This window comes from Haliotis rufescens, unplaced genomic scaffold, assembly GCF_023055435.1.
Source record: "Haliotis rufescens isolate VD_foot unplaced genomic scaffold, xgHalRufe1.0.p SCAF_15, whole genome shotgun sequence".
NCBI lineage: Eukaryota > Metazoa > Mollusca > Gastropoda > Lepetellida > Haliotidae > Haliotis > Haliotis rufescens.
In genome coordinates this window covers 27,577,504-27,593,308 of record NW_025963835.1, presented here as the reverse complement: position 1 = coordinate 27,593,308, position 15,805 = coordinate 27,577,504, and the positions used below count along the sequence as shown (strand labels likewise).

The window sequence follows — 15,805 nt, the reverse complement described above, 5'->3', positions numbered from 1 at the left end:
AAGTTACTGAATTTGATTGGTTCAGTTGCGAACCGGAAGCGGTTTTGCACCAAATTCAAAGTGCAGTTGCTGTGTGTTTTCTGGTGGATGTGATGTTTGGCCCAAAATGGTGTTTAATTAGCTCTTATACATGGTTTGTATTATCACCATTTTGATTTTAGTAAACGCTTGATATGCACGAGTTGGAAGGCGAGTTCTATGAATTCCATATTTCCCCAACTAGGTGTACAAGACGATGATAAATCGATCAAAGTGACGTCTGCCCAAAGCTTTGTCATACTATTTGTAAAAGCAGTAGTTATATCAAAACGTCCCAGAAGGGAGAAGAAATCGTAGATCATACTGAATGTAGAATGCACTTTGCCAGTCCTTTTTGTTTATGTACTGTAGAGTTATATATCACATTTTGCAACTGATGAATTATTTGTCTGATGCCTGCAGACTGGTGTAGGGGTCTAAACACATGGGCGTGGATGCAGGTCAGGTATCTTTTCTCCCTTAAACCGCCAGTCTCAGCCTTTCAGCACCCTAATCGGCTTCCCACTTTGTTCCGAACATTACATTCCTCTGCCACATATGATTATAGATAAGGGCTATGGCAATACAGTATCCCTACTAGATAATCGCTTGTTGTTTTTTTAACATAAAGGGTGTATATTGGCCCTACCAGGGCAGATTCGTGACCCGTGCAGTGTCTCAAATTGACAGGCCTTCCATTCCCTACTGGCGAAAGAAGTGTCAGTTTAAGTTCTTAAGTTACATGTCTTAGGATTATTAGTGTAGAAATACTAGAAACTGACTTGCCAGGGATCAATGTTTATATCTCCAGTGTGATAGAAATCTCTTGTTACTGAATGTTTATATTTGTCTGAGGAAAGAGAGGGCCTACAAGGGCCTAAGGCGCTTTTACCACCTTCACCATGTTCACATGATCATTAGGGTTCTAGCTTGCCACAATATGTTGCATCCCTTACCCATAAAAATTAAGAAAGGACAAATAATATTGTGATTCAAATTGTATGCCAAAAAATAGGTTTTATTGGATTAATTCAAAACTCTTAAATTGAACCATGTAATCAGCATGATCAGATTTGTTCAGTCAAATGTTCTGACAGTCCATGACAGACTCTTTACCCAATCACCTACAAAAAAACAAGGACACGTTTTGTATTTTATGTTGGTACAATAGTTACACAGAGAGCCCTGTTCTAATGCCTAGGACCCTGAAGGGATTCCAGTTTAGAACTACCCGGGTAGTCCACAGCAACCTATGCTTGTCGTAAGGGCCAACCAAATGGACAAGGTTGTCAGGCTAAGCGGCTTGGTTGATTGCATGTCTTCGTACCACAGGTTGTGAATGGTTGCACATGATCATGATGATATAATCCATTTGATTGCCTGGTCCAGACTCGATTATTAACAGGCCGTCGCCATATAGCTGGAATAATACTGTGTGAGACATTAAAAATGTTAAACACAGAATAAAACAAACTAATACCTTGGACTCCAAGTTTATATTGCTGAGCATGCTGAGAGTCCCATGTTTGTGTAGCCAGCCTCACACTATTTTAAAGGCCTGATGCTCGGCATGAAGGGGCTACAACAAGGACTGGTCGTTGCAGAGTCAGTATACTGCAACTGAGTTGGGTATTCATGTTAAACTGAGGTATGGTATCTCAGTGGGCTAGCACTATAAAATCGACATTAGTCCGGACTATTATGAGCGCACACACACGTCGGTGCTATGTAAGTGCAATAATCTTGGGCTCGACATTAAACCCCATTTCTCCTCACCATGCTCACCTCACTGGATCGAGTGGACATGCTCAGTGGCGTACTTAATAGCTTGTCAACATACCCCAACGGTGTGGATCATTGCTCTTTATTTCAATCACTGGTTAAGTGTGCGGTTTGTGTTGGTCCAGCCTCAATCATTATCAATAATTTACATGCCGTTATCATAACTGATATATTATTAATTGCCGAGGGTGGCGTTAAACAACAAATATGGTAGGTTATCATGGTAATTTATATTGTCTGTTTATTGTTTCAGAATACTAATGATGAGTGAAAGAGAAGGAAAGCGTGCACGTCGACGGAGGTCAATCCGGCTCCATCGTCAGTCCTCTGTTCCCCTTCTCCCTCTACCTCCCACCAACTGCGAGGACACAGAGCGTCCAGAGGGGGGGGCCCCAGACGGCATCGACATCACCTGTATGAATGTGTCTGTGTTCAGTGCATCACAAACTGCACAGGAAGATGATGGGGGAAGCTTCTGGATAGAGGTTAATGAAGATACAAGGCGGACCAGAAAATCGAGAAGATCCAACATTGGGTTTCATGTGATCAAGGATGTGCGTGACTCTTATGATGCTGCTGAATCTACTGGTGCTGCAAGTGCACCAGTTTTGTTTGACAGCTCAGAAAGTAGGGCAAACATGGTGGGTCAAAGTCAGTGTGACAGCCCAGATATAGAGATACCCAGACTGCCGTGTGCCGAGGAGTCACCTAACTTCATAACACCAACCATGTATCACACGTTAACTGAAGATAGGATTCTGGGGAGATCAGCAACTAAAACTCCTGTATTGAGTTCTCATGGTTACAAGGCTTTACCATGTGTCCGGACTCCATCTCAAGAATTATTTGACGGATTTGACGATGCATTTATGCTTGGCACACCAGTCAGTGGCCAGGAAGTTGACCAGGGTTGTCCCCCTTCCTGTGAAGATGATAGCGAGGACAGTTTGCTCATTGGTACGCCTGATCTTGCAAAGTTTCAGAAAAATATTCGCTTCAGGTGCTCTCTGGACTTCTCAGAGCTTGACCGTACACCAGTGAAAGGGGAAGATGTTTCTGCAGATGTCTCCCAAGATTCAGTTCATGAGTCGCCCCTTGTGGGTTTTGTGTATGACAAACTGTCTGCCTCAGATTTAGTGAGGAGAAAAAGAGCCAAGTCACATCGCTATAGCAACGAGAACACCAAAAGTGATTACTCTCAGGACCGAAGACTGAAAAATGGTACTCCAAGGCGTATTGTTGACGACATCAGCAATAACACAGATGATCAAGATGGTCGAGAAGTCATCTTTAGCAGTCCTGCAGTTGACCCAGGGACTACTAAGAGAACTTTAATGTCCGTGGGACATGTAAATGTTTCGATGCGGAGCAACAGGTCGACCTCCACCACCTCCTCCTACACCAGCTGTGTGGAGGACAATCTCAGTCAGCCCAGCACTCACTCCTTTCTCCTGGACTCACCAGCGTATGCTTCCCCTTCAGACAAAGGTATGGTAGATTCACCCAACACTCCTGCTCCTTTGTTTGAAGAGTCAAGTGAAGACACTAAGTCAACACCCAAAACACACAGAACCCTAGATACACAAGTTGCAACACCTGTGACACACAGAGACCCAGATAAACAAGTTGCGGTTATCCCTGAATGTTCTGATACAAGAGATCCATTTACACCAAGCCCCATTCCAGTCAGTACTGACTGTATGGAGAGTGAACCCATTGTCAGGGTATCGGAGACTGGGGGAGATTCAAAAAGCAACTCAAACACGGCTGCTGAGGAGGGGGAAATGGAACAAATGTCGTCCACTCACCCTGAACCTAAAGGCAAGGAGCGAAGCATTACTTCTGAAGTGTGTGACTTGTTCCGTAATCTGGCAAAGAAATTTTCAAGCAGTGGAAAGAAGGGGAAGAAATCAACTAGCTTGAAGAAGCCCAAGAACCGGGGAAGGTGGAGGAAGAGAGAAGATGCTGGCACATCAGGTTCTTCCGCTGATGTCGTGTCTGGTTCTGCTGAAGAGTCTGTATGGTTCAGTTTCAGGAAGGGGCTCTCAGAGCAGCCTACTCCGAATGTGGAAAAACACCCAGCTGAAGGTGTATCAAAACAGTCTCTAGACTTCAGTCCATTCCTTGCCTCTGGCCAGAACAGCGCCAGTCCTGATGAGCGAGCTGAGCCACAATCGCCAGTCTGGAAAGTCCAGAGTAGTATCTCTAGTAGTGATGTAGTTGTTTGTGAAAATTCAGCCTGTGTGAATTCACCGCTCCTTAAAGAAACAATCCTTCTGGAAAAATGTGTTAATGTTGAGAGTTGTGAAGCAGTGGTTGATGAACCAGCTCAAAAAAGGCGGGGAAGGTCAAAGCGGAGATCAATAGAAACGACTGTTCTTCAAGAATGTGAAAACTTAAGTGTAAGCGAGCCAGAACCAAATAAAGAGGAAGTTGAAGAAACGTCTTCACTTCGAAGGAGCAGGCGATCCCGCAGGAGTTCCCTGGAGATTTTCCGCTACCAGTCACACACTCCTGATGATATTGTTGTAGAAGATCCTCCATGCACAAGCAGTCCAGAAGAAGCTTCTCCTGAAGTACAGCCCAAGAAGACAAGGAGTCGCAGAAAAGCAGCAGCAGCTTTGGAGGAAAACCTGGAAGATCTGTACAGAAACAAGAACTATAAAGCCCCAGGGGAACGCATGTGGGAGACATTGTTTGAGTCTCCAGATAAGTCCAAGAAGCCAGAGCTAATCATGAGCAGGCGCAAGTATCGGAGGTCCCTTGCTTTCGAAGTTGTCCCCCCTTCCAAGATAAAACGCCGCCTTCAGAGGGCCATGTCTCAGGGCTGGGACGTTACGGGGAGGAAAAGGAAGATCGTTCAGCTGGAGGAAGTGAAGATGAAGATTGCTGCACTTAGTGCAGAGATAGAAACAGATCACGAAATGATCACCATGTAAACAAGTAAATAACATTTTATTTTTTCATGCATTGTCAGTAATTTAGTCTTTTAATAGAGAATATGCATAAAAATACTTTGTTGGTTATTTTTTCTCATCAACTGAAGGTCATGGTGAGCTCTGGGGTTCGGAATTGCCATACTTGGCACAAAGCCCTGCATGTCAGACAGAGCCACAACTGCAAGGACTAATAATTTTCTCCAGAACTGTAGTTACATTACCATGGTTACATAGATTTGTCTTGGACCTTAAACTAATTGCACATGGCCGGCAGATAATTCAGATTTGGAGAAAAGTGTTATTTTGTCCGAAATTGGGAAGTCCTGACTTTCTGAAAGTAAATTTATTTCAATATTGCATATGTTTATTGAAGCTTTGAAAAAAATACTTGGCTCATACATTGGTTCAGTTATCACTGAAGTACAAGTCACCTTTGCACAGCTAAAATGTTTGCTATTATAACCTGAACAAGAATAAATATGAGGTAAATCCTTGGGAATTGGGGATACATGTTTGTATTAAATGTTTGTGTTGGTTATATATTCATATACAAATATGTACCTCAGGTATATTCTTGTAGCAATCTTGCCAACATCAGCCAGTGGTAATGGTTGTCCTGAATGTCCCCACTGTAATAGGTCATCATTTTACCAAATCAGGTCCTGTTCCTATGGTTACCTCTGGGGCACCTTGCCTGGTGACAATTCACCAATTTATTTCCAGGGTATAATTCTGGCCACAAGTGCGCACATTATGAACTCCTGAGATATTGCTAAAACGTTCAATTACTGAACCTGCTCAAAAACAGAATGTGTTATTGACAATTACCTCTATCAAATATATTTTTAGGATCTTTCACAAACATCCCCCCTCAACGTAAAATTCTCAATTGTTTCACTTCGCCTCCCTTTTACATGACAACTACTTCGATGACCCTTAAGTCAGTCAAGGTGGTTGGAACGCAACGCTACTCCAGATTTCATATACTCCAAAACCATGGATCTTTCTGATTTCTGAATATGAGGATCAACCAAAAGCATGCATCAAGATTCACCCTTGTACTTCACATGGCTGGAATATTGCCTAAATAACCCCTGATTTATTATACCCCGGACCTGAAGAGGCCAGGGGTATATAAGTTATACCAAGCAATTCCGTCAGTCCATCCTAAGGACATTTTTGCATGTGACCTATAATTTGAAAACTACTGCATAGATTCTTTTCAAACTTTCTATACCAACAGAAATGCAATGCAAAGTTTGATTTCAATATTTGGATTTTCTGAAACAATACTGTATACAGCTTTTTTTCATGTTTTTAATTAAATCCTTTTTTTTTTAAACATTTGTGCGATCTGTAACTTGACAACTACTGCATGGAGTCTTCAAATTTAGGGAACAGTTTCCATTCAAATAGATGATGTGCAATGCATTGTTTGAATTTGATATGTGTATTTTCTGATTTTTTTAATATTATTTTCATGTTTTGAACTTACAAATATGTTCGAGTCGAGGTCAGGGAATTAGTGAACCCTGCTCACTTTTTGCCATGTTAAAGTTAAGTTAAATATGTACTGGGAAGTCAAAAGCTCTTATTGGACTATTAACATATAGTTGATACAGGCGTTTAAGATTCCTCTTGTAAAGCCTTGATTTTTAATGTCAACCTTGAAAAGCCTTGAAAATCACCAAAATAGCTTGAAAAGCTTTAAATTTGTACAAACTGACATATCCTGATGTTCATACTCATTTTAGCTATTGCGAGTTCAATAAAACTGTTGACAAACTAATATGGCCAAAAACCCAACTAAAAAGCCTTGAAAATGTTCCAGATTTGTATGAACCTTCAATAGTTCTTGTTACATACCAGGAACTGGGTCTTGCAAGAAACATAACAGGTCATTCCAGATGTTCACCCGTCTCAGACTAGTGGCCATGTGTAACACTGGTGTGCTCATCAACACAACCATAATGTTGAAACATTGCTGAAATGGGTTTTTTTACAGATTCTCACACAACTTCAGCAGCAGACACTCATGGTTATTCATCTTGTACAGCATGAAGCAAACCTTCAGACTTGTATATGCACGACTGAATTTACCAAATTGCACTACGACCTATGTTGGTGTTGGTTAGTTGTTAGATCCCCAGCTATGTCATATCAAAAGATGGTACTTGTTTCATTGTTGTCAACTCAGTGAGCTAGCACTGTAAAACTGCACTTGTCAGGACCAAACGTACGCACACACAAGTGCAGTAATCACACTGTTAAATGCTGTTTCACCTCACCAATAAACCCCAAAAAAGTTATGCAGATATTTTTATTAAAAAGTATTCAAATCTACAGTTGATTTTGATGAACATATCAGATACTAATAAAAAAAATAATGTTTCAGAAAATTGAGACACTCCCTCGAGCCCCAAAGTTTACCTGGGGGTAATTTTGAAAATGGCTTCATGGGTTATAGAGAAAATAACCATGTGGCACAAAGACCAGTGAAGAGCAGTTTCTTAACAATAGATTAACTCTTATCAAGAAAGACCGCCTCCATGGCCTCGTGGTAGAGCGTTCGATCCCCGGCAGCGTCATACCAAAAGACGTTAAAAGATGGTACTTGTTGTTACCTTGTCTGGCGCTCGGCATTAAGGGGCTAAAACAAGACCTGGTCGGCTCGGAGTCAGTATACTGTGTCTGAGTGGGGTATTCATGTTAAACTGTGGCATTGTATCTCAGTGGGCTAGCACTATAAATCGGCATCAGTCCGGACTAGTACAAGCAGCTTCACAAACACACACACGTACATGCACGTCGCTATATAAGTGCAATAATCTTGGATGCGACGTTAAACCCCATTTCACCTCACCTTATCAAAAAAAGACAAACAACTGTTTTGGGGAACAGGTCAATATTTTATTGACAATAAATTCTTTATGTTAAAATAATGTAAAAGTACCTCCCTTACTAAAATGTACAACATGAAATGATATTAGCTGGTTTCTATTCTATGAAAGTTATTTCAGTGTCACTGCATTCTTCATTTTATCTTAAATAGCCCGGGGGCACGGGTGGCCCAGTCGTCTAAGGCGCCGCGATTCGCTGTGCAGAGTTGTGTCCCTTGGGCACGCCAGAAACCTATGATTGTGGGTTCGAATCCCGGTTCGCCCCGATTATGTTTCTAGGTTTGTCAGCACCATACCCGTGCTCATGGTTTTCACCAAAGTGGTAAACATCTGAGACCTGCATCACTTCGGGCTTTCCTCCCACATTAAGCTGACACGCCGCGATATAACTGGAATATTGTTAAAAGCGGCGTAAAACCCAACTCACTCACTCACTCACTTAAATAGCCCCTTGCAAACATGGCCCAGACAATTTGGAGAAATTGGACCCAAATTTTAGACGAACAAAAATAACCAAAAAACTTAGGGTTTTATATCACACATAATTTCCTGAAAAACTCGCAAAAGTGTCATAACTTATGCAATAAATTTGCTAAGGAAATCTATATTCAGACTGAGTATTTACAATATATTTTCTTTAAAAATACTGACTGCCTCTCCACTAGTTTTCCACAAGTTCCCCATTAGTTCTCCAATAGTTCTCCACTATCAAATATGAAACTTTTGAACTGCTCAATCTGAACCAGAACGAAATAAATCGGCCCTTTATCACTGATATCCTATTCTGGTGTCCCCCGCCGTGATATTGCTGGAATATTGCTAAAAGCGGCGTAAAACCATACTCACTCACTCACTCACTCACTCACTAATATCCTGCTTCTGAGGCCTGTGTTTTTATGTTACTCTGACAACCCTCTCTTAACACAGTTCTGAAACATGACGCAGGATCACTTCTTTGACTTTGAGCTGTCCTGAACCACAATCTTCCTGAAGGTCATGTTGATCCTGACCCCTGTAAGGTTTTTCCTCTGGGGAAGGGAGTGGTACCAATAGCTGTTTGTGGGGTGGTTTATCATCAGAAGAAAGCCATGCTGCAGCTCAATCTGGACTGGTTTGATCTTAGGTAGTATGGGTATAAAGTCCTTTATGGGTCTACCGAAGATGCACATCGCAGGGGATAACTTGGTGTCTCTGTCTTGAGTGTCCCTGTATTGTAGCATTGCACGTTGGAAGGCCTCAGTGTCAAGTTCCCCCCCATTAGGTCCAGTGTTGTTCGTTATCAATCTTTTGACAGTCTTGACACCGACCTCTGCTCGGCAATTGCTGTGTGGGAAGGCAACAGATGACAGGCGACGATGCACACCCCATGTTCGAAGGAACTCTTTGGTAGCTGAGGCTGTGAATAGTTCTCCACCAGTTTTCCACCAGTTCTCCACCAGTTCTCCACCAGTTTTCCACCAGTTCTCCACCAGTTCTCCACTAGTTCTCCACCAGTTTTCCACCAGTTCTCCACCAGTTTTCCACCAGTTCTCCACCAGTTTTCCACCAGTTCTCCACCAGTTCTCCACCAGTTTTCCACCAGTTCTCCAATAGTTCTCCACTAGTTCTCCACCAGTTCTCCACCAGTTCTCCACTAGTTCTCCACCAGTTTTCCACCAGTTCTCCACTAGTTCTCCACTAGTTCTCCACCAGTTTTCCACCAGTTCTCCAATAGTTCTCCACTAGTTCTCCACCAGTTTTCCACCAGTTCTCAACCAGTTTTCCACCAGTTCTCCACCAGTTCTCCACCAGTTCTCCACCAGTTTTCCACCAGTTCTCCACTAGTTCTCCACTAGTTCTCCACCAGTTTTCCACCAGTTCTCCACCAGTTCTCCACTAGTTCTCCACCAGTTTTCCACTAGTTCTCCACCAGTTTTCCACCAGTTCTCCACTAGTTCTCCACTAGTTCTCCACCAGTTCTCCACCAGTTCTCCACCAGTTCTCCACTAGTTCTCCACCAGTTTTCCACTAGTTCTCCACCAGTTTTCCACTAGTTCTCCACCAGTTCTCCAATAGTTCTCCACTAGTTCTCCACCAGTTTTCCACTAGTTCTCCACTAGTTCTCTAATTGTTCTCCACCAGTTTTCCACTAGTTCTCCACCAGTTTTCCACTAGTTTTCCACTAGTTCTCCACTAGTTCTCCACCAGTTTTCCACTAGTTCTCCACTAGTTCTCCAATAGTTCTCCACCAGTTTTCCACTAGTTCTCCACCAGTTTTCCACTAGTTTTCCACTAGTTCTCCACTAGTTCTCCACCAGTTTTCCACTAGTTCTCCACTAGTTCTCCAATAGTTCTCCACCAGTTTTCCACTAGTTCTCCACCAGTTTTCCACTAGTTCTCCACTAGTTCTCCACCAGTTTTCCACTAGTTCTGAAACATGACGCAGGATCACTTCTTCTTGGACTTTGACCTGTCCTGAACCACCATCTTCCTGAAGGTCATGTTGATCCTGACCCCTGTAAGTTTTTTTCCTCTGGGGAAGGGAGTGGTACCAGAAGCTGTTTGTGGGGTGGTTCATCATCAGAAGACAGCCATGCTGCAGCTCAATCTGGACTGGTTTGATCTTCCGTGATGCATTCTTGCCTCGAGCATCCTGGTGCTTGAACACAAAGTCCCGAGGTTGCCCCAGAGACAGCGATGCAATTGGGTGGCCCCTGATGAGATCCTTCTCATCATCCTTGTGTTCACCAATGTGGTCGCATCCATCCTTATATCTGGAGAGGAAAAGGGTGGCTTGTCATTGATGGTGTGAGTGGGATTTAACATGTGTTGGACAGTGTTATAGGTTCTATAAACGTTTGTCAGATTAATGTTGGAGGAAAGCCCCAAGTGAGAAAGTCATTGACATTAACCATGTGTCAGTGACCTTGTTATGTTTGTTTGTTGTTTAAAGCCGCACTCAGCAATATTCCAGCTATATGACGGCGGTCTGTAAATAATCAAGTCTAGACAAGACAATCCAGTGATTGACATCATGAGCATCGATCCACGCAATTGGGATACGATGACTTGCAGTGACCTTGACTATGGCCTTGACGTTATATCCTGCAACAATTTCAAATCTCAGGATGGCACAAAAGCAAATAAATGATGACGACCATGTCCCTCTGACTGACATGCCACTGACACTTGCGGAAATAGGACTTCAAATTTGTTACTGCTTGCAAAATGAAGTTTTTAAAACCTTATATCTATTTTGACATTTCATAAATACCAACTCAACTGACTTTAATTCTGAGTCATAGAATATTGTCATCTTGACCACCCAACCCAGAAAACACCACAACATTTGTTTAGGGTGGACAAGTGTCAACCAAATATGAACCTGTTAATGAGAACAAAGTTGAACTCCTTTCCGGTGATGCTTGAAATCTTGTCTCTGATGGCGGCAAGGAGGGGTAGCCATGGGCGGGCGTGGACAGTGTTTCCAGAGAAGGAGTATGACAGACCAGCGTCACCATGGGCAACCTAAAAACAATTTATTTTTTTTCTCATTGCCCTATTGGGATTTCTTAAATCTATTACCGGTAATGTGATAAACTTTATTTATTATCATGTTCAGTAAAATTCTAATTTCTAATATTTAGTCATCTTTACATTTGTGCTATGTATCAATCAAATTAGGAGTCAACTAGCCTATGACACAGTTCACCAGGAGCTGGGAGAAACACTGATATACCCATATACATTAAATTTTATGCATATTTTCAGAAAAAGTGCCCAAGCTGTTTGTGGAATGTAGTTTCAAAAAGAAATGATAAAACAGTCCAATTGTATGAATAAACACAAGCGGGCTACAAGGAAAATAATTGCCTGCTCTTTAACCAATCAGAATATTATTTTAATGTGTTCACATCGAAGCAGCCAGCGGCCCGATCCACAAAGCCTTCATAGCGCTACGACATTCGCAGGTCTATGATCAACTATGGAGTTACGATAGGTCGTAAGATTGCGAATACTTTGCGGTTCTGGACCCAGGTCATCAAGCTATTCAGTGCCCTTTATAATGGTAAATGGTGTTTGACGACATACTAATAAATGTTACCGGTCGATAGTTAAACTTGACTATGTTAATTCACTTCTTTGAGAGGCATTTAGAAGTTGGAGTACTAGGTAAGGATAAGATACATGGATAAACAACTTCCTGTTACAATTAGGAGTGTCATTTCGGTGTAGGTCCTAACACCGCTATCAAGCAAGTGATGTGCTAAGTATGGTTGACAAGTATGTATACAGGTAGGAGGCAGTATTTGTAATAACAGTTGAGTAGATTTGGATGAGGTGCCATCAATCAACTGTGATCAAGTCTATTACATATCTCCTGCGTACCATCAACTCATCAACGACCCCAATCAGACATAATCCTTTTGTTTATACTACTGGCTTCACCGGCTAAGATGTTTGACCTGTTGTAAACATAACAGGCATCTCCACTCCAGTGTAACTACATCCCAATCTACTCAAGTGTATAGACACTGCCTCTAGGGCAGGGATGGTAACTCGGTTTGGGTGGGTACTGAGTAGGACCCGGGTATCCACAGGACTACCCGGACCCATGGTTAGTCATGTGATATATTGTTTAATGACAAAAATTATCTAAAACTCTATGGTTACACTACAAGTTACTAATGTTCCCATTTCTTTCTGACTATGCACCCATTCCTTCTGACTTGTATATGTTTGAATACCCAGGTAGAAAATTTGGACTCATCCCAGCCCTAACTGCCTCACACCTGTCCATATGCTTGTCAATCATACACTTGCTTGATAACGGTGTTAGAACCTACACCGAAGCTTCCTCACAATTGTAACAAGAAGTTGTTCATCCATATATCTTATCCTTACATATTAATTCACACACTGTTATTTCTCTGGAATACCTGTTTTCTGGGAATGTCATGCAACTTGCCAAAGCTCTGCACCTTGGTGAGATCTCCTGAGTTATATTCAATCACCCTCTCACATTCGGACATTAGCTCGTCCGCCTCACGGGGAGAATACAGTCGCAGGTAGTCACAATCTAACTTTTCACCCGAGATTTTTCGACATTTCAGATCCGGTTTCGTAGTCACTGTCGTCAACAACTTCGTCTCTGCATCGACGTCGTCTTGACTGTCTTCATCCACACGTGGACTTGCATCAATGCTGTGAATGGCTCCAGATGTCTGTTCCAAGTCATTTGCTTTGCCATCAGATATTACAGAATCCTCAGATTCAACAGTGACATTGGACGGAGATATTTTAGAATCTTCAGATTCAACAGTGACATTGGACGGATCGTGTTTTGTTTTCTTGTTTTTACTGACTTCGACACATTCATCAACAAATGGTGTTTTTCTCTTCGTCTTTTTGACGAAACTGTCAAGTGACATTTCAGAATTGTCCATGTTGTGATTGCACAATATGGTTGCTGTCAGCACTAAATATAGATCTATGCCTTTTGATCACAGTTGGTTAGAGTGACTTCCCTTGGATACCACCAGGTAATAGATGCGTTACTAAAATATTGATTTCTCCCCACACTTGATGGGAGTTGTTAAAAACAACTGAATTTGATTGTAAATCTTTCAGCTTAGTATTAATGTACTGTGCACATCTAGAATGTACATAGCGAACACCCATACAGCTGTTTTCAACACACGCAGATTCGGATTCAAATGCATAAAGAAACAGATCAACAATTGGTTCCGCCAACTCCTTGCCTGAATGTCTTACACCGAAATTGTACATATATGTTATCAATGAGGGAGTCCGGCATTTCATGTATTGTTGAAGATAGATATGTAACTATATTAACATGTCAAATTTAACTCTGATATTGGTGAGGACTACAATGAAACATTTTCAATACATGAATTGCATACTGCACTGGGGCAAGCCCATGACACTGCCGCAGGAACCGACAACATGTCAGACAGAGCCACAACTGCAAGCACTAATAATTTTCTCCAGAACTGTAGTTACATTACCATGGTTACATAGATTTGCAGATAATTCAGATTTAGGGAAAAGTGTTATTTTTCTCCGAAATTGGGAAGTCCTTACTGTCTGAAAGTAAAATTTATTTCAATATTGCATATGTTTATTGAAGCTTTAAAAAAAATACTTGGCTCATACATTGGTTCAGTTATCACTGAAGTACAAGTCACCTTTGCACAGCTAAAATGTTTGCTATTATAACCTGAACAAGAATAAATATAAGGTAAATCCTTGGGAATTGGGGATACATGTTTGTATTAAATGTTTGTGTTGGTTATATATTCATATACAAATATGTACCTCAGGTATATTCTTGTAGCAATCTTGCCAACATCAGCCACAGTGGTAATGGTTGTCCTGAATGTCCCCACTGTAATAGGTCATCATTTTACCAAATCAGGTCCTGTTCCTATGGTTACCTCTGGGGCACCTTGCCTGGTGACAATTCACCAATTTATTTCCAGGGTTTAATTCTGGCCACGTGTGCACATTATGAACTCCTGAGATATTGCTAAAACGTTCATTCACCGAACCTGCTCAAAGACACAGAATGTGTTATTGACAATTACCTCTATCAAATATATTTTTAGGATCCTTCACAAACATCCCCCCTCAACGTAAAATTCTCAATTGTTTCACTTCTCCCTTTTACATGACAACTACTTCGATGACCTTTAAGTCAGTCAAGATGGTTGGAACGCAGCGCTACTCCAGATTTCATATGACCCATAAAGATCCGGGGTAGAATAGGTCTTCAGCAAGCCATGCTTGTCGTAAGAGGTGACTAACGGGATCGGGTGGTCAGGCTCGCTGACTTGGTTGATTCATGTCATCGATTCCAATTGTGTGGATCGATGTTCATGATATTAATCACTGGATTGTCTGGTCCAGATTCGATTATTTACAGACCGCTGTCATATAGCTGGAATATTGCTGAGTGCGGCGTAAAACAACCAACCAAACAAACCCGATTTCATATACTCCAAAACCATGGATCTTTCTGATTTCTGAAAGTGAGGATCAACCAAAAGTATGCATTAAGATTCACCCTTGGACTTCACATGGCTGGAATATTGCCTAAATAACCCCTGATTTATTGAACCCCTGACCTGAAGAGGCCAGGGGTATTTAAGTTATACCAAGCAATTCCGTCAGTCCATCCTAAGAACATTTTTGTGTGTGACCTATAACTTGAAAACTACTGCATAGATTCTTTTCAAACTTTCCATACCAATAGGCAAGGTGCAACGCAAAGTTTAAGTTCAATATTTGGATTTTCTGAAACAATACAGCTTTTTAGTCATGTTTTTAATTAAATCTTTTTTTTTTAAAACATTTGTGCGATCTGTAACTTGAAAACTACTGCATGGAGTCTTTACAAATTTGTACCCAAATGTTCAAACTGACATATCCTGATGTTCATACTGATTTTAGCTATTACGAGCAAAAACGAGTTTTGAGTTAAAAAAAACTGTTGACAGACTAATATGGCCAAAAAAACAACTAAAAAGCCTTGAAAATGTTCCAGATTTGTATGAACCTTTAATACATGTAGTTCTTGTTACATACCAGGAACTGGGTCTTGCAAGAAACATAACGGGTCATTCCAGATGTTCACCTGTCTCAGACTAGTGGCCATGTGTAACACTGGTGTGCTCATCAACACAACCAGTATGTTCAAACATTGATGAAATGGGTATTTTGTACAGATTCTCACACAACTTCAGCAGCAGACACTACTGGCTATTCATCTTGTACTGCATGAAGCAAACCTTCAGACTGCTGTTTATGCAAGACTGAATTTACCAAATTGCACCTATGTGGGCGTTGGTCAGTTGTTAGATCCCCAGCTATGTCATACCAAAAGATGGTACTTGTTTCATTGTTGGTAACTCCGTGAGCTAGCACTGTAAAACTGCACAGTACCAAATGTACGCACACACACGTGCAGTAATCACACTGTTTCACCTGACCAATAAACCAAACAAAGTTATGCGGATTTTTTTATTAAAAAGTATTCAAATCACTACAGTTGATTTTGATGAACATATCAGATACTACTAAAAAACATAATGTTTCAGAAATTTGAGACATCCCCTCACTTACACCCCAAGATTTACCTGGGGGTAATTTCGAAAATGGCCTCCT

At 41.4% G+C, this 15,805-nt stretch overlaps 1 protein-coding gene and 1 pseudogene across 1 annotated transcript; one reads left to right on the top strand and one right to left on the bottom strand.

Annotated features, from left to right (window-relative positions):
• Window positions 1–32: 32 nt before the first annotated feature.
• On the top strand, window positions 33–4,817 carry LOC124140212. Its single transcript, XM_046507649.2, has 2 exons — window positions 33–133; window positions 2,054–4,817. The coding sequence occupies exon 2, from the start codon at window positions 2,061–2,063 to the stop codon at window positions 4,737–4,739; it is 2,679 nt and encodes an 892-aa protein (XP_046363605.2). The 5' UTR covers window positions 33–133; window positions 2,054–2,060; the 3' UTR covers window positions 4,740–4,817.
• Window positions 4,818–9,976: 5,159 nt separating this feature from the next.
• On the bottom strand, window positions 9,977–13,074 carry LOC125380114 (annotated as a pseudogene).
• Window positions 13,075–15,805: the final 2,731 nt, after the last annotated feature.

What these genes read in the sequence shown, in the direction of transcription:
- LOC124140212 (XM_046507649.2), top strand. Translation starts at nt 2,061, where the DNA reads ATGATGAGTGAAAGAGAAGGAAAGCGTGCACGTCGACGGAGGTCAATC.